Source organism: Bombina bombina, chromosome 7 (genome assembly GCF_027579735.1).
Source record: "Bombina bombina isolate aBomBom1 chromosome 7, aBomBom1.pri, whole genome shotgun sequence".
Lineage (NCBI taxonomy): Eukaryota > Metazoa > Chordata > Amphibia > Anura > Bombinatoridae > Bombina > Bombina bombina.
In genome coordinates this window covers 340,269,359-340,292,716 of record NC_069505.1, presented here as the reverse complement: position 1 = coordinate 340,292,716, position 23,358 = coordinate 340,269,359, and the positions used below count along the sequence as shown (strand labels likewise).

The 23,358-nt window shown below is 36.1% G+C and overlaps 1 protein-coding gene across 1 annotated transcript in view; it reads left to right on the top strand.

Moving 5' to 3' along the window:
- The window catches only part of ADAMTS9 (ADAM metallopeptidase with thrombospondin type 1 motif 9), a 527,878-nt gene that overhangs the window by 483,761 nt on the left and 20,759 nt on the right, over nt 1-23,358 (top strand). Inside the window, exon 39 of the mRNA XM_053721004.1 lies at nt 8,639-8,743. Within this exon, the coding sequence (XP_053576979.1) occupies nt 8,639-8,743 (105 nt within the window). The remainder of the gene's footprint in view (nt 1-8,638; nt 8,744-23,358) is intronic.

Sequence of the window (23,358 nt, the reverse complement as noted above, 5' to 3'; positions counted from 1 at the left end):
TGAACTGAAAAATTATCTTAAAAAACAATGTATCCTAGAACAACGTGACACGAACATCAATAATGAATCTGACATTAAGAAATTCTTTAGTAAATGGGCGCCATTTATTAAATCCCTCTCGACTACAGAAATAGAATATATTATATTTCCCTTTCAAGATACAGAACTGGTCCTACTGGGGATATGGTAACTGATCAAAACACAGGCGAGTGGTAGGGGAGGGGAGGGGAAGAGTGAAGAAAATTCCCTTCCTTTTTTCTCTTCTTTTCTTAATTTTTCCCCCTTTTTTTTTTTTTCTTCTTTTTTTTTTCTTTTTTTTTTTTTTTTTTTGCTTTATTCATTTAGTAGTTGTCTGAATTGGGACAACACAGGAGGAGGAAGAATGAGAAAAAATATTTCAATAGAAAAACCTTAAAGGTGAAGGGTTAACAGACTGAAACTTATTAATTAAGTAAACAGAAATCAGAATAGCTCACAAGATAATTGTAGTATATTTTTCTTTTTATACCTATATCTATAAGATTTTAGTATTTTGTGGACTGTCTAGGGAAGTCTGATTTTGCAAATGTTTAGTTATTTTTTCCATTGTCTTTTTGAAAACATATGAAAATGTTAAAATGTGTTGAAATATAATAAAAATGATTTAAAAAAAAAAAAAATTGCATGCTCTATCTCAATCATAGAAGTTTAATTTTGACTAGACTATTCCTTTAACAATGTATAGAAAACGGAGAAAAGAAAACAGCGCGACCCACAATTCAAGTGAATAACTTAAATAACAAATCCCATGCATACATAAAAACATACTTACAAGAAGTATGTATAAAACAAGCACTTCAAATAATCCTTTTAAGTTGAAAACCAAAATCGTAGCACTGTAGTGATCAGGAGTAGTCGGCTCGAACACACTGCTTTAGTCCCGATCTGATGTTACAGACTGTTCAAACAACCCGCTCTCCTTCTGTGATCACACTACGGGTTCACTGTTTGGCCAAAAGAGTCCACCCTACGCGTTTCATCCAGACTTTGTCAAGGGGTACATTTGGTAGCTCAGTGCTTAATGGCTGCTATCAGGATTCCATAATCCTTGGTTTCTTCTAGGCTACTTTGCAGAACCTTTGGTAAATGGTAAACCCTTATGGATATGAACTACACCATGAAATAACAAATGCAGAAAACAGTAATTCATTCTACCCTCATGTACAAGTGCAGAGCTTCCAACCATTAAACCTTTTTCTATGGTCCCAGTTTGGGAACTCTGTCCAATTACCCATCCCACTGTGCTAGACTCCCTTCCCTAAAAAATATATTGGTTTCACAAAGTTAAACTGGAGACCATCCAGCCATGCTCCTAGACCCTTCAGATCCCAACCACATTACCCTTGACCCTGACAACATTATTTCCAATCCAACCCACAACTGATCTCCAGGCAGCTTCCAGTCCTATGTACTAGGGGCCTGAGAATCAAAATCTCACTGGCATGGAGAAAAATTATGCAACATCTTTTGGAGTTGTTTTTGAGCATTATATTGTCATGTAGGTGTTTTACCATCACACCAAAACCCTGCATATGTAGGTAAACATCTCTCAAGCTACAATTTACCTTTCTGAAATTCTTTGAGGGACCTTACAATACTGTCAAGACTTCTTAGATAATCTCACTGGAGAGTTTAAAAGGAAATGAAACACAACATTTTTGTGTTTCTTATTTTTCATGATTCAAATAGAGCGTGTGATTTTAAACAACTTTCCAATTTACTTATTTTATCCAATTTGCTTCATTATCTTGGTATTCTTTTTTTAAGGGGGCAGCTATGCACTACTGGGAGCTATCTAAAGACATCTGGTGAACCTATAAAGAGAGGCATTTTTGTGCAGCCACCAATCAACAGATAGCTCCCAGCAATGCATTGCTGCTCCTGAGCCTATCTAGATATGCTTTGCAACTAAGGATACCAAGAGAATAAAGCAATTTAGATAATAGAAGCAAATTTGAAAGTTGTTTAAAATCACGTTGTGTCTAAATCATAAAAGAAAAATGTTGTGTTTCATGTCCCTTTAATGATAAGAAGAAAAGTTAACCCCTTGAGTGCTAACGACGGCTCTGAGCCATTGCAGAGTTGCCCACTCTGGTGCTAACGACGGCTCAGAGCCGTCGCTAGCATTCTCCCACCTTGACGGAGATCTGGGGGCTCCTACCCCGGCGATCGGGCCTGCAGGCATTGCCGGGGCTTTAAGTTATGCGTGGTGACGCCACACGCAATGGCGTGATGACGTCACCTCACAACTTTATTTATACTTAACAATGTTAAGTATAGGAGCAGGGCATCTCAGGCATCTAAGCAGCTACAGACCCCCAAGACATAAAAAATAAAAAAGAAGCTTAGCACCCAGGTGGGAAAGTGCTTAACACTCAAAGGGTTAAAATCACGTTCTGTCTGAATCCTGAAAGTAAAATGTTGGGTTTCATGTCCCTTTAAGATCATCAGACTCTAGCTGTTAATATTGAGTTCAGCTACTGCCCAAAGCTAATAGTGACTGAATGCTCTGTATCATTGTTTTTATTAATACATTTTAAAGTTGAAGACCCGGTTGCTGTCCTGACCTTTACTGCATAGGGGTCCTCCTACCATACGCTGTCATTTCTGAGAGCTCAGATATAGCTCTACAAAGCTGAGACCCATTGACTTTCATCATATTGGGACTATAGCCTTAAGAACTGAGCACAGTGTTAAAGGGACACTCAAGTCAAAATATACTTTTATGATTCAGAAAGAGCATGCAGTTTTAAGACACTTTCTAATTTGCTTCCATTATTACATTTTGCACAAACTGAGCATGTGCAAAAATTGTAGCAAAAGTAAATTTATCACAAACAAAATCTACTGCTTATTTAGAGTTGGTGTTAAATAATTTTATGCACTTGTTAATTCTGCAATTCTACTGCATTGAGTGGTCCTTTAAAGCGATTATGATTAGTTGTTAAATAGTGGCTGTACATTAAAAAATACAAAAAACTAATACAATAAAGTAAAAAACATAGCTTGATTGTGCTGTAGTAAAGTAAAAAACATCGCTTGATTGTGCTGTAGTAATGTAAAAACATAGCTTGATTGTGCTGTAGTAATGTAAAAAACATAGCTTAATTGTGCTGTAGTAAAGTAAAAAACATAGCGTGATTGTGCTGTAGTAAAGTAAAAACATAGCGTGATTGTGCTGTAGTAATGTAAAAACATAGCTTGATTGTGCTGTAGTAAAGTAAAAACATAGCTTGATTGTGCTGTAGTAAAGTAAAAACATAGCTTGATTGTGCTGTAGTAATGTAAAAAAAACATAGCTTGATTGTGCTGTAGTAAAGTAAAAACATAGCTTGATTGTGCAGTAGTAAAGTAAAAAACGTTGGCCTAGATTTGGAGCTTGCGTTAGAAGGGGTGCGTTAGCTACGCATGCTTTTTTCTGGCCGCACCTTTTAAATACCGCTGGTATTTAGAGTTCACAGAAGGGCTGCGTTAGGCTCCAAAAAGGGAGCGTATAGCATAATTTACCGCCACTGCAACTCTCAATACCAGCGGTGCTTACGGACGCGGCCAGCTTCAAAAACGTGCTCGTGCACGATTCCCCCATAGGAAACAATGGGGCATTTTGAGCCGAAAAAAAACCTAACACCTGCAAAAAAGCAGCGTTCAGCTCCTAACGCAGCCCCATTGTTTCCTATGGGGAAATACTTCCTAAGTCTGCACCTAACACCCTAACATGAACCCCGAGTCTAAACACCCCTAACCTTACACTTATTAACCCCTAATCTGCCGCCCCCGCTATCGCTGACACCTGCATTACACTTTTAACCCCTGTCGCTCTGTACACCGCCGCAACCTACGTTATCCCTATGAACCCCTAATCTGCTGCCCCTAACACCGCCGACCCCTATATTATATTTATTAACCCCTAATCTGCCGCCCCCAACGTCGCCTCCACCTACCTACAATTATTAACCCCTAATCTGCCGACCGGACCTCACCGCTACTATAATAAATGTATTAACCCCTAATCCGCCTCACTCCCGCCTCAATAACCCTATAATACATATTATTAACCCCTAATCTGTCCTCCCTAACATCGCCGACACCTAACTTCAATTATTAACCCCTAATCTGCCGACCGAACTTCACCACTACTATAATAAATGTATTAACCCCTAAAGCTAAGTCTAACCCTAACACTAACACCCCCCTAAATTAAATATAATTTAAATCTAACGAAATAAATTAACTCTTATTAAATAAATTATTCCTATTTAAAGCTAAATTACTTACCTGTAAAATAAACCCTAATATAGCTACAATATAACGAATAATTATATTGTAGCTATTTTAGGATTTATATTTATTTTACAGGCAACTTTGTATTTATTTTAACCAGGTACAATAGCTATTAAATAGTTATTTACTATTTAATAGCTACCTAGTTAAAATAATTACAAAATTACCTGTAAAATAAATCCTAACCTAAGTTACAATTAAACCTAACACTACACTATCAATAAATTAATTAAATACAATACCTACAAATAAATACAATTAAATAAACTAACTAAAGTACAAAAAATAAAAAAGAACTAAGTTACAAAAAATTACACCTACTCTAAGCCCCCTAATAAAATAACAAAGCCCCCCAAAATAAAAAAATGTCCTACCCTATTCTAAATTAAAAAAAGTTCAAAGCTCTTTTACCTTACCAGCCCTGAAAAGGGCCATTTGCGGGGCATGCCCCAAATAATTCAGCTCTTTTGCCTGTAAAAAAAAACACATACAATACCCCCCCCAACATTACAACCCACCACCCACATACCCCTAATCTAACCCAAACCCCCCTTAAATAAACCTAACACTAAGCCCCTGAAGATCTCCCTACCTTGTCTTCACCACGCCGGGTATCACCGATCGGTGCAGGCTCCGAAGTCTTCATCCAAGCCCAAGCGGGGGCTGAAGAGTGACGTCCATCCTCCGGCTGAAGTCTTGATCCAAGCGGCAAATGAAGAAGTCCATCTTCGGGAAGAAGTCTTCATCCTATCCGGGCAGAAGAGTAGATCCGGACCGGCAAACATCTTCATCCAAGCCGCATCTTCTATGTTCTTCCATCCAATGACGAGCGACTGATCTTGAAGACCTCCGGCGCGGATCCATCCTCTTCGTTCGACGTCCAACTGAAGAATGAAGGTTCCTTTAAGGGACGTCATCCAAGATGGCGTCCCTCGAATTCCGATTGTCTGATAGGATTCTATCAGCCAATCGGAATTAAGGTAGGAAAATTCTGATTGGCTGATGGAATCAGCCAATCAGATTCAAGTTCAATCCGATTGGCTGATTGGATTTGGGGCATGAATTATTTGGGGCATGCCCCGCAAATGGCCCTTTTCAGGGCTGGTAAGGTAAAAGAGCTTTGAACTTTTTAAATTTAGAATAGGGTAGGGCATTTTTTTTATTTTGGGGGGCTTTGTTATTTTATTAGGGGGCTTAGAGTAGGTGTAATTAGTTTAAGATTGTTGTAATATTTTTCTAATGTTTGTAAATATTTTTTTATTTTTTGTAACTTAGTTCTTTTTTATTTTTTGTACTTTAGTTAGTTTATTTAATTGTATTTATTTGTAGGTATTGTATTTAATTAATTTATTGATAGTGTAGTGTTAGGTTTAATTGTAACTTAGGTTAGGATTTATTTTACAGGTAATTTTGTAATTATTTTAACTAGGTAGCTATTAAATAGTTCTTAACTATTTAATAGCTATTGTACCTGGTTAAAATAATTACAAAGTTGCCTGTAAAATAAATATTAATCCTAAAATAGCTACAATATAATTATTCGTTATATTGTAGCTATATTAGGGTTTATTTTACAGGTAAGTATTTATCTTTAAATAGGAATAATTTATTTAATAAGAGTTAATTTATTTTGTTAGATTTAAATTATATTTAACTTAGGGGGGTGTTAGTGTTAGGGTTAGACTTAGCTTTAGGGGTTAATACATTTATTAGAGTAGCGGTGAGGTCCGGTCGGCAGATTAGGGGTTAATAATTGAAGTTAGGTGTTGGCGATGTTAGGGAGGGCAGATTAGGGGTTAATACTATTTCTTATAGGGTTATTGAGGCGGGAGTGAGGCGGATTAGGGGTTAATAACTTTATTATAGTAGCGGTGAGGTCCGGTCGGCAGATTAGGGGTTAATTATTGTAGGTAGCTGGCGGCGACGTTGTGGGGGGCAGATTAGGGGTTAATAAATATAATATAGGGGTCGGTGGTGTTAGGGACAGCAGATTAGGGGTACATAAGTATAACGTAGGTGGTGGCGGTGTGCGGTTGGCAGATTAGGGGTTAAAAAAATTTAATCAAGTGGCGGCGATGTGGGGGGGCCTCGGTTTAGGGGTACATAGGTAGTTTATGGGTGTTAGTGTACTGTAGAGCACAGTAGTTAAGAGCTTTATGAACCAGCGTTAGCCCAGAAAGCTCTTAACTTTTTTCTGCGGCTGGATTTTTGTCGTTAGATTTCTAACGCTCACTTCAGCCAAGACTCTAAATACCGGCGTTAGAAAGATCCCATTGAAAAGAAAGGATACGCAAATGGTGTAGGGGGATCTGCGGTATGGAAAAGTCGCGGCTGCAAAGTGAGCGTTAGACCCTTTAATGACTGACTCTAAATACCAGCGGGCGGTAAAAACCAGCGTTAGGAGCCTCTAACGCTGGTTTTGACGGCTAACGCAAAGCTCCAAATCTAGGCGATAGCTTGATTGTGCTGTAGTAAAGTAAAAACATAGCTTGATTGTGCTGTAGTAATGTAAAAAACATAGCTTGATTGTGCTGTAGTAAAGTAAAAAACATAGCTTGATTGTGCTGAAGTAATGTAAAAAACATAGCTTGATTGTGCTGTAGTAAAGTAAAAAACATAGCTTGATTGTGCTGTAGTAAAGTAAAAAACATAGCTTGATTGTGCTGTAGTAAAGTAAAAAACATAGCTTGATTGTGCTGTAGTAAAGTAAAAAACATAGCTTGATTGTGCTGTAGTAATGTAAAAAACATAGCTTGATTGTGCTGTAGTAATGTAAAAAACATAGCTTGATTGTGTGGTAGTAAAGTAAAAAAACATAGCTTGATTGTGCTGTAGCAAAGTAGAACATTATAGCTTGATTGTGCTGTAGTAAAGTTAAAAACATAGCTTGATTGTGCTGTAGTAATGTAAAAACATAGCTTGATTGTGCTGTAGTAATGTAAAAACATAGCTTGATTGTGCTGTAGTAATGTAAAAACATAGCTTGATTGTGCTGTAGTAAAGTAAAAAAACATAGCTTGATTGTGCTGTAGTAAAGTAAAACAACATAGCTTGATTGTGCTGTAGTAAAGTAAAAACATAGCTTGATTGTGCTGTAGTAAAGTAAAAACATAGCTTGATTGTGCTGTAGTAAAGTAAAAAAACATAGCTTGATTGTGCTGTAGTAATGTAAAAACATAGCTTGATTGTGCTGTAGTAAAGTTAAATAAAAACATAGCTTGATTGTGCTGTAGTAAAGTAAAAACATAGCTTGATTGTGCTGTAGTAAAGTAAAAAAAACAGCTTGATTGTGCTGTAGTAATGTAAAAACATAGCTTAATTGTGCTGTAGTAAAGTTAAAAAAAACATAGCTTGATTGTGCTGTAGTAATGTAAAAACATAGCTTGATTGTGCTGTAGTAAAGTAAACAAATATAGCTTGATTGTGCTGTAGTAAAGTAAAAAACATAGCTTGATTGTGCTGTAGTAAAGTAAAAAACATAGCTTGATTGTGCTGTAGTAAAGTAAAAAAACATAGCTTGATTGTGCTGTAGTAATGTAAAAACATAGCTTGATTGTGCTGTAGTAAAGTAAAAAAAAACATAGCTTGATTGTGCTGTAGTAATATAAAAAACATAGCTTGATTGTGCTGTAGTAAAGTAAAAAAAATAACATAGCTTGATTGTGCTGTAGTAAAGTAAAAAAAAACATAGCTTGATTGTGCTATAAGTAATGTAAAAACAGCTTGATTGTGCTGTAGTAATGTAAAAAAACATAGCTTGATTGTGCTATAGTAATGTAAAAACATAGCTTGATTGTGCTGTAGTAAAGTAAAAAAAACATAGCTTGATTGTGCTGTAGTAAAGTAAAAAAAACATAGCTTGATTGTGCTGTAGTAAAGTAAAAAAAACATAGCTTGAGTGTGCTGTAGTAAAGTAAAAAAAATAATAATCTTGATTGTGCTGTAGTAAAGTAACCAAACATAGCTTGAATGTTCTGCAGTCTGTACTCAACAGAAGACGACTTGGGACTCCATCTTTCATAATTCCCCTTTTATTATTCCAGCCTATTTTAATGATGTTATCAGTTTATAAAGGAAAGGGAGCTGTACATTTCACTTGTCACTATCTTTGTTTTAAATTTGTGTGAAATTGTGGCACAAAGTTTGGACCACTCATATCAAGATCTGCATTAATGACATTTTATTACTATGCATTAAAATTTAGCATTAAAGACATTATGTTGTGCTTCTAATATTCATACAATACCTATAATTATTATTATACATTTTCTATGTAAGTTAATTAGAGCACAATTGTTTTTCTGTTTTATCTTTTTAGGGGAGATTTAGCATCAACCTTTCAGGAACTGGTCTTTTAATATCTGAAGCAACAAAATGGATTTCACAAGGGAATTACGCAGTGACTGAAATAAAAAAATCAGCCGTAAGATAATGTTTCATTTCCTCCTAATATTTATGTTTTCAGGGTTTGTTTATATTATGCATAAATCTATTAATCTTCGCTTTCAATTAATTATTATTTTTATTATTATTGTTTATCTATATAGTGTTACAAAATTCTGTAGCATATAATCATTAAAGTGAATGTCAATTTTGATGCTAAAGCGCCCGGTTTTTAAAAATTTGATTAAAAACATGGGCACTTTAATTCATCAAAATTTACATTTCACTCGTATTGTGAAAAAAAACTTACCTTTTAATCTTCACAGCAGCTCCAGCTTCCTCCACCCATCGCAAAGCCTCTTCCTGGGTCTAAAATGAGGAATTCGGCTTCCTCCAATCACAGCGTTGAATCAGACACTGATTCCCCCGGGGGGAGAAGCTGTGATTGGAGGATGACCTATCCATAATTTCTGACATCAGAAATGGCTTGCGACGACCAGAGGAAGCTGGAGCTGCTGTGAAGATTAAAAGGTAAGTTTTTTTTTCTCTCAACAGGAATGAAATGTAAATTTTGATGAATTAAAGTGCCCCTGTTTTTAATCGAATTTTTAAAAACCGGGCACTTTAGCATCAAAATGAACCTTCACTTTAAAGGGACACTGAACCCAATTTTTTTTTTTCTTTCATGATTCAGATAGAGCAGCAATTTTAAGCAACTTTCTAATTTACTCCTATTATCAAATTTTCTTCCTTCTCTTGGTATCTTTATTTGAAAAAGCAGGAAAGTAAGCATAGGAGCCAGACCATTTTTGGTTCAGAACCCTGGATAGCGCTTGCTGATTGGTGACTACATTTAGAGACCAATGTTCAAGCGCTACCCAGGTGCTGAACCAAAGATGGGCCGCTTGTAAGCTTATATTTCTGCTTTTTCAATAAATATACCACGAGAACAAAGTAAAATTGATAATAGGAGTAAAATAGAAAGCTGCTTAAAATTGCATGCTCTATCTGAATCACAAAAGAAAAAAATTTGGTTTAGTGTCCCTTTAAAGAGACATTAAAATCATTAAGGCATTAATAATCAGGAAGCTGGAAACTGTATTTTATTGCTGGAAGGCTCCTCTATTTGCCAATTATTATTATTAATTATTTTCCGTCTTGAACATTGCATACTAAAAAGATGAATTCCAATCAGATTTTTATTTTGCAGAAGACTGGCAAAAGTCAGCCATGTTTTCCCATTAGATCCAGGCCTTAGTAGAATTGCCCTGTTTTTAGGAAAAAGGGGCGAGCTAATTAGCACAAATTAGCATAAATAATTACATATGGATGAACTTTTACAGATTACACTTATCCTTTATTTCCCAAAAAGCATAACTGCTAAACTAAAAGTTGTACTTACTGTAAAGTTGAGTCAGCCAATGATGGTAGAGTTTGTTGATATGTGAAGGCCCCACAAAAAAACTTTATTCGCACATGATTCTAAACAATTTTAAACATTACACATTCACTAATAAAATTCAAAACTTTACAATATAACAATGAGCTTTAGTACTTAGCTAGAGAAAGGAAATGGTTTTAAATGTAACAGGGATTGGTAGATTTACACGGAGGTTTATGGGGAACTGATATAAAGCATTAAAAAAACTAAAACTTTGGTTCTGTACCAGTAAAATAGCAGCCAGGCGGTAATCTAGCTATCTCTTCAACAAAGAATAACTTGAGAATGAAGCAAATTTGATAATAGAATTAAACTGGAAACTTTTTTTTAGATTGTTTTCTCTATTTGAATTTTGGGTTTCATGTCCCTTTAATTAACAATGGCAACTGTAAGCATTTCTGCATTTAATAAGAAGAGACAAATTGTGATGGTTAATTGAAAAAGTATGGAAATTTGCAGTATTTTATTTTTATGTTAAAATATATTTAATTATATTTATTATAATTGTATTTTAGTTTAGTAATTTTGCCACACACATTCTTTATATTAATTTGCAGATGTTTATGTTTTGTGGGTAATACAAAAATAGCCCTTTTTTTAGCAACTGTATTTCTATAAAATGCTACAACAATTATTATGTCTTGGTCCTACTCCATTTAGTACGAGGTCTGTGTAAAGAAAACTACTTAAAGGGATAGTCAAGTCCAAAAAAAAAAAACTTTCATGATTTAAATAGGGAATGTAATTTTAAACAACTTTCCAATTTACTTTTAGCACCTATTTTGCTTTGTTCTCTTGGTATTCTTAGTTGAAAACTAATTCTAGGAGGTTCATATGCTAATTTCTTAGACCTTGAAGACTGCCTCTAATCTGAATGCATTTTGACCTCTAGAGGGCATTAGTTCATGTGTTTCATATAGATAACACTGAGCTCATGCACGTGAAGTTACCTTGGAGTGAGTACTAATTGGCTAAAATGCAAGTCTGTCAAAAGAACTGAAATAAGGGGGCAGTTTGCAGAGACTTAGATACAAGGTACTCACAGAGGTAAAAAGTGTATTTCTATAACAGTGTTGGTTATGCAAAATTGGGGAATGTGTAATAAAGGGATTACCTTTCTTATTAAAAAACAACAATTCTGGTGTTGACTGTTCCTTTAAGAAAATTACAAAATTGTATATTTTCCATACCCCTCCAAAATATAAAAACATAATTTATGTAAGAACTTACCTGATAAATTCATTTCTTTCATATTAGCAAGAGTCCATGAGCTAGTGACGTATGGGATATACATTCCTACCAGGAGGGGCAAAGTTTCCCAAACCTTAAAATGCCTATAAATACACCCCTCACCACACCCACAATTCAGTTTAACGAATAGCCAAGAAGTGGGGTGATAAGAAAAAAGTGCGAAAGCATAAAAAATAAGGAATTGGAATAATTGTGCTTTATACAAAAAAATCATAACCACCACAAAAAAAGGGCGGGCCTCATGGACTCTTGCTAATATGAAAGAAATGAATTTATCAGGTAAGTTCTTACATAAATTATGTTTTCTTTCATGTAATTAGCAAGAGTCCATGAGCTAGTGACGTATGGGATAATGACTACCCAAGATGTGGATCTTTCCACACAAGAGTCACTAGAGAGGGAGGGATAAAATAAAGACAGCCAATTCCTGCTGAAAATAATCCACACCCAAAATAAAGTTTAATGAAAAAACATAAGCAGAAGATTCAAACTGAAAACGCTGCCTGAAGTACTTTTCTACCAAAAACTGCTTCAGAAGAAGAAAATACAACAAAATGGTAGAATTTGGTAAAAGTATGCAAAGAGGACCAAGTTGCCGCTTTGCAAATCTGATCAACCGAAGCTTCATTCCTAAACGCCCAAGAAGTAGAAACTGACCTAGTAGAATGAGCTGTAATCCTATGAGGCGGAGTTCTACCCGACTCAACATAGGCAAGATGAATTAAAGATTTCAACCAAGATGCCAAAGAAATGGCAGAAGTTTTCTGGCCTTTCTAAAACCGGAAAAGATAACAAATAAACTTGAAGTCTTTCAGAAAGACTTAGTAGCTTCAACATAATATTTCAAAGCTCTAATAACATCCAAAGAATGCAACGATTTCTCCTTAGAATTCTTAGGATTAAGACATAATGAAGGAACCACAATGTCTCTACTAATGTTGTTGGAATTCACAACTTAGGTAAAAATTCAAAAGAAGTTCGCAACACCGCCTTATCCTGATGAAAAATCAGAAAAGGAGACTCACAAGAAAGAGCAGATAATTCAGAAACTCTTCTGGCAGAAGAGATGGCCAAAAGGAACAAAACTTTCCAAGAAAGTAATTTAATATCCAATGAATGCATAGGTTCAAATGGAGGAGCTTGAAGAGCCCCCAGAACCAAATTCAAACTCCAAGGAGGAGAAATTGACTTAATGACAGGCTTTATACGAACCAAAGCTTGTACAAAACAATGAATATCAGGAAGAATAGCAATCTGTCTGTGAAAAAGAACAGAAAGAGCAGAGATTTGACCTTTCAAGGAACTTGCGGACAAACCCTTATCTAAACCATCCTGAAGAAACTGTAATATTCTCGGTATTCTAAAAGAATGCCAAGAAAAATGATGAGAAAGACACCAAGAAATATAAGTCTTCCAGACTCTATAATATATCTCTCTGGATACAGATTTACGAGCCTGTAACATAGTATTAATCACAGAGTCAGAGAAACCTCTTTGACCAAGAATCAAGCGTTCAATCTCCATACCTTTAAATTTAAGGATTTCAGATCCTGATGGAAAAAAGGACCTTGAGACAAAAGGTCTGGTCTTAACGGAAGAGTCCACGGTTGGCAAGAGGCCATCCGGACAAGATCCGCATACCAAAACCTGTGAGGCCATGCCGGAGCTACCAGCAGAACAAACGAGCATTCCTTCAGAATCTTGGAGATTACTCTTGGAAGAAGAACTAGAGGCGGAAAGATATAGGCAGGATGATACTTCCAAGGAAGTGATAATGCATCCACTGCCTCCGCCTGAGGATCCCGGGATCTGGACAGATACCTGGGAAGTTTCTTGTTTAGATGAGAAGCCATCAGATCTATTTCTGGAAGTTCCCACATTTGAACAATCTGAAGAAATACCTCTGGGTGAAGAGACCATTCGCCCGGATGCAACGTTTGGCGACTGAGATAATCCGCTTTCCAATTGTCCATACCTGGGATATGAACCGCAGAGATTAGACAGGAGCTGGATTCCGCCCAAACCAAAATTCGAGATACTTCTTTCATAGCCAGAGGACTGTGAGTCCCTCCTTGATGATTGATGTATGCCACAGTTGTGACATTGTCTATCTGAAAACAAATGAACAACTCTCTCTTGAGAAGAGGCCAAGACTGAAGAGCTCTGAAAATTGCACGGAGTTCCAAAATATTGATCGGAAATCTCACCTCCTGAGATTCCCAAACCCCTTGTGCCGTCAGATACCCCCACACAGCTCCCCAACCTGTAAGACTTGCATCTGTTGAGATTATAGTCCAGGTCGGAAGAACAAAGAAGCCCCCTGAACTAAACGATGGTGATCTGTCCACCATGTCAGAGAGTGTTGTAAAATCGGTTTAAAGATATTAATTGAGATATCTTTGAGTAAGCCCTGCACCATTGGGTCAGCATACAGAGCTGAAGAGGTCGCATGTGAAAACGAGCAAAGGAGATCGCATCTGATGCGGCAGTCCTAAGACCCAACATTTCCATGCATAAGGCTACCAAAGGGAATGATTGTGACTGAAGGTTTTGACAAGCTGATATCAATGTTAAACTTCTCTTGTCTGACAAGGACAGAGTCATAGACACTGAATTTATCTAGAAACCTAAAAAGGTTACCCTTGTCTGAGGAATCAATGAACTGAATGGTAAATTGATCCTCCAACCATGAAATTGAAGAAACAACACAAGTCGACTCGTATGAGATTCTTCGAAAATGAGAAGACTGAGCAAGTACCAAGATATCGTCCAAAAAAGGAAATACCAAAACCCTATTCTCTGATTACAGAAAAAAGGGGCACCGAGAACCTTTGAAAAAAATTCTTGGAACTGAGGCTAGGCCAAACGGTAGAGCCACAAAACTGGTAATGCTTGTCTAAAAAGAGAATCTCAGACACTAAAAGTGATCTGGATGAATCGGAATATGCAGATACACATCCTGTAAATCTATTGTAGACATATAATGCCCTTGCTAAACAAAAGGCAGGATAGTCCTACAGTAACCATCTTGAATGTTGGTATCCTAACATAACGATTCAATAATGACAGATCCGGAACTGGTCTGAAGGAATTGACCTTCTTTGGTACAAATGAAGAGATAAAATAAAACCCCAGCCCCTGTTCCAGAACTGGAACTGGCATAAATACTCCAGCCAACTCTAGATCTGAAACACATTACAGAAATGCTGAGCCTTTGCTGTGTTAACTGGGACACGGGAAAGAAAAGAATCTCTTAGCAGGAGGCCTTAACTTGAAGCCAATTCTGTACCTTTCTGAAACAATGTTTCTGAAACCAGAGATTAAGAACGGAATTGATCCAAATTTCTTTGAAGAAAACGTAATCTGCCCCATACCAGCTGAGCTGGAATAAGGGCCGCACCTTCATAGGTACTTAGGAGCTGGCTATAGGTTTCTATAAGGCTTGGATATATTCCAAACTGGAAATAGTTTCCAAACTAATACCGCTCCTGAGGATGAAGGATCAGGCTTTTGTTCTTTGTAAGGAAAGGAACTAAAATGATTATTTACCCTGGAAAGAAAGGGAAAGCAAAGATGACTTAGAAGACATGTCAGCATTCCAAGTTTAATCCATAAAGCTTCTCTAGCTAAAATAGCTAGAGACATATACCTGACATCAACTCTAATGATATCAAAAGATGGTATCACCAATAAAATTATTAGCATGTTATAGAATAATAATAATGCTATAAAATTATGATCTGTTACTTGTTGCTCTAAAGCTTCTAATCAAAAAGTTGAAGCTGCAGCAACATCCGCTAAAAATATAGCAGGTCTAAGAAGATTACCTGAACATAAGTAAGCTTTTCTTAGAAAGGATTCAATTTTCCTATCTAAAGGATCCTTAAATGAAGTACTATCTGCCGTAGGAATAGTAGTACATTAGCAGGAGTAGAGATAGCCCCATAACCTTAGGGATATTTGTCTCAAAAAACTCTAATCTGTCAGATGGCACAGGATATAATTTGCTTAAACGTCTAGAAGGAGTAAATAAATTACCCAAATTATTCCATTCCCTGGAAATTACTTCAGAAATAGCATCAGGGAGATAAAACACTTCTGGAATAACTACAGGAGATTTAAAAACCTTATTTAAACGTTTACATTTAGAATCAAGAGGACCAGAATCCTCTATTTCTAATGCAAATAACACTTCTTTAAGTAAAGAACGAATAAATTCCATCTTGAACAAATACAAAGATTTAACAGCATCAACCTCTGAGACAGAAACCTCTGAACCAGAAGAACCATTATCAGTATCAGAATGATGATGTTCATTTAAAAATTCATCTGAAAAAAGAGAAGTTTTAAAAGACTTTTATGTATACTAGAAGGAGAAATAACAGACATAGCCTTCTTAATGGATTTAAAAAATAAAATCTCTTATGTTATCAGGAACACTCTGAAAATTAGATGTTGACGGAACAGCAACAGGTAATGTAACAGTACTAAAGGAAATTTTATCTGCATTAATAAGTTTGACATGACATGCAATACAAATAACAGCTGGAGAAACAGATACCAAAAGTTTATAGCAGATACACTTAGCTTGGTAGCTCCAGCACTGTGCAGTGACTTTCCTGAAGTAACTTCTGACTCAGTTGCAACGTGGAACATCTTGCAATATGTAAAAGAAAAAAACAACATATAAAGCAAAATTGATCAAATTCCTTAAATGACAATATCAGGAATGGGAAAAAATGCCAAAGAACAAGCTTCTAGCAACCAGAAGCAATAAAAAATTAGACTTAAATAATGTGGAGACAAAAGTGACGCCCATATTTTTTCGCGCCAAATAAGACGCCCACATTATTTGGCGCCTAAATGCTTTTTGGCGCCAAAAATGACGCCACACCCGGAACGCCGACATTTTTGGCGCAAAATAACGTCAAAGAATGACGCAACTTCCGGCGACACGTATGACGCCGGAAACGGAAATAGAATTTTTGCGCCAAAAAAGTCCGCGCCAAGAATGACGCAATAAAATGAAGCATTTTCAGCCCCCGCGAGCCTAACAGCCCACAGGAAAAAAGTCAAATTTTAAGGTAAAAAATGTTAAATTAAAATGCATTATCCCAAATATGAAACTGACTGTCTGAAAATAAGGAAAGTTGAACATTCTGAGTCAAGGCAAATAAATGTTTGAATACATATATTTAGAACTTTATAAACAAAGTGCCCAACCATAGCTTAGAGTGTCACAGAAAATAAGACTTACTTACCCCAGGACACTCATCTACATGTTTGTAGAAAGCCAAACCAGTACTGAAACGAGAATCAGCAGAGGTAATGGTAAATATAAGAGTATATCGTCGATCTGAAAAGGGAGGTAAGAGATGAATCTCTACGACCGATAACAGAGAACCTATGAAATAGACCCCTTAGAAGGAGATCACTGCATTCAAATAGGCAATACTCTCCTCACATCCCTCTGACATTCACTGCAGGCTGAGAGGAAAACCGGGCTCCAACTTGCTGCGGAGCGCATATCAACGTAGAATCTAGCACAAACTTACTTCACCACCTCCATCGGAGGCAAAGTTTGTAAAACTGAATTGTGGGTGTGGTGAGGGGTGTATTTATAGGCATTTTAAGGTTTGGGAAACTTTGCCCCTCCTGGTAGGAATGTATATCCCATACGTCACTAGCTCATGGACTCTTGCTAATTACATGAAAGAAATGATCTATAAAGATGTAAAAACCACAAACTGCTTGCTATAAATTTTGTTGTGGGTCACTATTTTTCTGCCTAAGATTTTTGGAGAAATCGGTTTCATAATGAAAAACATTTTCTTCTTTTTATAACAAATTTACAGAAAGCTATTTTAAAAAATGTTAAACGTTTTTTTCTCCTTTTTTTTTAATTCATTCTCAGAGTGAGAATAAAAATTTAAATTATCAAAATTGTTGCTTTTCCAACTAATAAAACAGGCAAAAAAAATTGCAGCCAATATTTTTTTTTTTTTTTTAAATTAGCTTTACAGAAAATATTGATGTTGGCAAATAATTGTGCTTGTGAACATGTATCTTCTGATAAAATGGTTTGCTCCTTGCGACTTTCTTAAATGTGTATTATCCGTCTATGTTAATATATTATGTTAAGGAAACCTCATTGTCTTAGGAATTTGCCCTGTGAGGTTATGCTAACATAGAATGTTTTGAAAACTCTGTGACTGATTATTGATATCATTTTTACATTGTTCCCAGAAAAATAAGTGTCATGTGAAAATATGACACAATATATAGAGTTGTGTTAAGATATATAACTTAAATCAAATTCAAGTTTAAACAAATACATTTAATTAAACCATATTTAATTTTTCTTAAATTCTGATTGATATTTCAGTATGCTGTGTGAATTTCACAATTATTACAATATGTACTAAGAATTTCAACAACTGTATTTGTAATTGTTACAATATCTTGCAGTCATGATACAAAAGGATGCGCAAAAGCAAGTTTACAATATTTAATAATTTACCGACTCAAATTAACCATTATATTATCAATGATGCATATGGAGTACAAATATTTTTGTATTAGGTATGTGCATGTTTTGGAATTTGACATTCTTTATAGACATGAATGGAGAATATGGACGCAGGTAGCAGCATTCGACTCATTTCGGGTTATTAGTGTAAAAGTGGAACACCAACATTTTTGGATTTCCGCATACAGTATATTGTATGTTGCATTCTGAAAATAAAAATCCACACACCTATTTATTACACAGGTCATGTATTAAAATAAGTATTGTCATTTTTAGTGTTAATCAACATTATTAGAAAAATAAATCTAGCTCTTTTTTAAACATTCATTATAGCTGTCTGCTAGGTTTAAATCTAGTGTTCATTAGCAGAGCAGGTGTTTTTAATTAGCTATACTTAATTAGCTGCAATGTACTTCACCATTTAAGGAGTGGGAATTTTAAGTGTTTAGTTCAGCAACATGTTTTATGCTAAATGTACAGTTATAAACTTAAAAAAAAAAGCAATACAAAATAATGAAAAAAATCATCAAAATACAAATTTTAAGTAACAGAATACTAAATTGCTTTAAAGTGACATAATAGTTTAACCCCTTAAACCAAATGGACAAAGGTACTATGTTACAGCATGGACAAAGAAAGACAGCGCCTCATAGTGTAGACAAACTTCAGAATATGGTATTACACTAGAAAAAACGGATGGAAATATACTCACAAAAGTACTGGCACTCTTATATAAAGAAGTGCGAATGTGCAGGCTGACATTCAACAGCAGTAAGTACGCTGAATAGCGGATCCTCGAAGGTGTCAGAGATGTAGCCGTGGACTCTCCTCCGTAGTACACAAGAGATCTTCAATATTGGCACCAGGTATAATGTACGGTTCCTCCTCTGTGTCTGGAGCGAGTGGCACAATCCACAATTGAGAGACAGCTTGTACTGCTGCACTGTCACCAGAGTCACAGGCAGTTAACCCCAGACCTGCATGTACTGACCCCAAAACATAAGGTATGACGACAGCAAGGAGGCTACTCACAGCCTGTCAGATCCTCTTGATACAGCTTTTTTATTTCTCCCAACAGAAGATTAACCGTTAATGAAGAGTTCAGCAGCTGACTGGTCCACTTAATCAAATCCTTATATAGGAATTGCAATTGCAAAATGTCCTGAGGGGTTAAAAAACACTGACCCACTTGGTAAGGCAAAAAGCACTGAACAGTTGCAACACTGATCAGCTTGGTATGTGTGAAAAATTAAATGTGCTTTATTCCAGAATAAAAGGTGTTTAAAAACCAATACTTTAAAACTGCATGCAATCAACTAGCAGTAAAAATGTCCAGTTTAAAATAAGTTTTTACATTTGACACACTGAACTGTGTGTATTTCTTGCAGTGACACTATAAAACAGTGTAAACCGAGTTTGTATTCTAGTTTCAATTGTTTCCATATTGGCGCACACTATCACTATATATTTAATATAGTGCTACTCTCTTAACTATGTTACAGCGTACTTTGAATAGCGTACCCTGTTGGCGTAGTATCTATGTCCAACAGTCTGGCTCATACTGCAGACTTTGTTGTCAGCTTTGACAGTGGAGATTGCAGTCAGGGTAAGAAGGCATCTGCCTTCATATGGTAAGGAAGAACTGGTCATTCTCCCTTTACAATACGATGGAAGATCACCAATACAGATGCTAAAATAAAATAAACAAATAAGACAAATACTACAAACTGGGTACTGGCAGACAGCTGATGGTAACCAGTGGGGGGTGAGGCCCGGGAGGAAAGAGAGCTGTTTGGAAAGGAATCAGGGGGTGGGAGGTGTTAAGTGGGAGGGTAATCTCTACACTACAGCTAAAATTAACCTTACAATCTACCTGATTAACTATGGTTGCCACCTTGGGCATGTTTTCCTGGACACTTATGAGTTACACATGCTGTAGGGCAGCGATTTTTAACCTTTTTTTTTTGCCGTAGCACACTTTTTTACATTAAAAAAATCCTGTGGCACACCACCATCCCTAAATGTTAAAAAATCACACATTGTAGCCTAATACAGCATATATATATATACACATAAACACAAACACACACATACTGTATGTATTGTGCTGTTATGCCATGCCTCCTACAAACTACCCCTGCACTGGGAGTAAAAAACAAGCAAAGTTTAAAAAATGTCACACTGTTGTCAGTCTGCCGTGGCACACCTGAGGATCTCTCACGGCACACTGGTTGAAAAACACTGCTGTAGGGTGTGCAGGGAAGAACATGCATTGTGCTGTTCATTAGCATTATTCATATGATGTGCAGAGGTACAATACATGTTCCACCCTACTTACCCTGCAGCATGTGTAACTCCTATGTGTCCAGGAAAACATGGCTGAGGTGGTAGCCCTATGATTAACCCCTTTACTGCCAGGAATATTAAAAGTGTGGTGAGCAGCTGAAATGCATGTCTGCTATTTCTGAACAAAGGGGATCCCAGAGAAGCGTTTACAACCTTTTGTTTTATGACTAAATAATTATTTTAGTGAGAAACCCAAAGTTTGTGAACAGGTTAACAATGTTTTTAATATGATCGCATTATGTGGTGAAGCGGTGGCATGAAATATATTAAATAGGCCTAGATCAATACCTTGGGGGTTTTTTACTAAAAAAAAAAAATGTTTTGATAGATAAATAAGAAATAATAAAGCTCTAGTCTGTTAAAATAGAGTGATAGCAAAAATACTTAAAATACTCCTATACTTTGGGCAATTTTTTCTCTGACATTCACGGCACTGAAGGAGTTAAAATGGTCTGTATTGGCAGAAATACAAATTTATAGTATGGATACCTTCCTTTTTTTCCCCAAAGAATATATTCTTCTCCTTGTCATTGGACAGCTTTTGCAATAATTTTTTATGATTAACAAGCTTTATTCCTCACATGCCCACAGTCAGTGGCAATTAGGCATGTGCATTACTTTTTACAAACAAATGCCGAACATGTCTGTGGGTATTCTATAAGAGTAGGGGGCGCCCTAAATTACAATTGTAACAATGGTAAGGTGTAATACTATAAGGTATAATACTCTAGTATACAATTTTCTAGCAATCAGATCAGAATAATCAAATGTCAAATACAATAAAGGAGAAGAAAAAAAAAAAAAAAAAAAAAAGAATTAAATAATAAATAAAGATTTATAATGCCACAACAAATCGTGTGACACTCTATTCAACAAGTGAGCGACACTTGATATTAATTGTAACAGTTCAGGTTACTTAGTAGAAAGTCACTGTGTGGAGAACAGATATTATAGAGGCAGCAATCTGTAAAGAATCCGGCCGGGATCCCAAGAAGATGATCTACAAAACATAAAAAAGACAGATGCGCCACATGGCCCAATATTGTATGTTCAGCGGGGTAGGTATATTCTAGTGGTGTCAATATTAACTCACAATCTAGGGAGCACTTCAGTTAGTGCAGCAGGAGCAGTCTGGGATCAATCACAGTCACCCAGCAGACCGACCTCTAGGGCAAAATAGTATGGTTCTGTAGTGGAGATACAAGCAAAAACAAAAGTGCCTATATGGCCTAGTACTGTTTGAACCAGAGGATGGTGTTCTGTATATTTGAAAATATACTCACAATTTGTATAGCATCTTCATTGATGCTAATCAGGCAGGAAGGGATCAATGCACTCACCCAACAGACTATGGCAGGTTTTCACAGCAGGCAGAGCCGCAGAGCTCTCAAGAATCAGGTTAGGTCCAAATGATACACAATAGCAAGTGTTTAAATAAAAAGTTGGTACTTTACTAGATAAAACCAATAAAAACAAGCGACGCGTTTCTCAGTCTCAGACTGTTTCCTCAGGCTTAATAAAATAGTTTACAAACACTTGCTTTATATACCTAACCAAACTAATTACCACAATTGACACCACTTGTTGTGGGTGTGGTCTATGACATCATTAGTATCCTAGCTGCAGAAATATTTTGACAACAACAATGTCTACATATACCCAATTTGTATGTTCTAAATCACACAATATAAATATACATTGTAACATACAATACATAAATTCATCACAGATGGTTTATACAATACAAATATATATAAAAACAATTTGCATGTTTTTTTGTGAAGCAGACCAAAAACAATTGTAACTTGTGATGGATGAATTAGTCATAAATCATAATTCATTATATACAATGTATAAGCTAAACATATATAGATTAAACACTTTAGTTATTTCTACACAGTTCCTTATTTTGTTATTTCTAACAGATCATTCTCAAACGGCATTGCCCCATTGTGATCCCTAGTAGAGAAGTGATACACTTTGTGTTAATAGTACTCAAACAGGCATTAGTATTAAGGCCATTGATTTATCTTAATCAAAATTACAGATGCAATGACATTACCCTTTTGTAATGAGGAATATTCCTACTAGGGAGTGAATCGAGATAAACCAAGCTTGTACGTTGATTTCAAAGCTAGATCGCTTACTTTATTCAAACCGCCAGTTTGACTTTCTAAATGGCGTGCATGTGAAGCTAGTGCGCATATCCGTAGCGTTACCATAGGTACCCGGAGACCTATTCGGCTCCACGCTAAGCGCAAGTGAATGTGATTGCGTGATAGGATAATGTAATCCTATGAGTGAGAGTAGCTATTGGCTGAGTTCCATCTAGGGGCGTTGGTTATACCAATCGCTCTGAGCATTGTCAACACTAGCGCTAAAAATATTCAACCTATAATTAGTGATCACAATATTGTCATGTTGATGATTATTGTTATTTGCTATTATATCATACACAAAATGTATTATATAGAATTAAGGTGTATATATATTATATTACTAGATAAAGTGATAACATAGTAGTTGACATGATATGTGGGGATTATATGTCAGCGTTTCTTAATGCAGTCAGCGCATGCGTGTGCACTCGTCTATAGGTCATTACATAGCGAGAGCGCATGCGTATGATAGAGTAGGCACATTGGGTCTAGCCAATGAAAGAGAGTAGAGCCTTGGGCCAATCAAATGGTGGTTTCCCATCATGTGATGTGCCCGATTTCGTCACTAGAATGTATGTTATAGATCGGAGCTGCGAGTAGCAGGTACAATCCATAACATTGGAGGCGAAACTGTTAAAGACAGTCTGCTAGATAATAGTTAATAATAAAGTCAGTGCGTTCGTGTAGGGCTAGATGTACAGGTCAAAGAAGTATAATCATTGATAATAAGCGACTACTGTATTTATCGAGTCACTGATCCCATAACAAACTCATAATAGGCACCATTCAGCAATATTATAACCAATCAAATTAATAAATAACTGTTGTATATCGGTAGGGAACAGAGTCTGTGAAGAGGTGTAAAATGTTATTAATATAAATATTAGAGAGCGACACACGCTCACTGTAGGCTACAAATTATTGGGCAT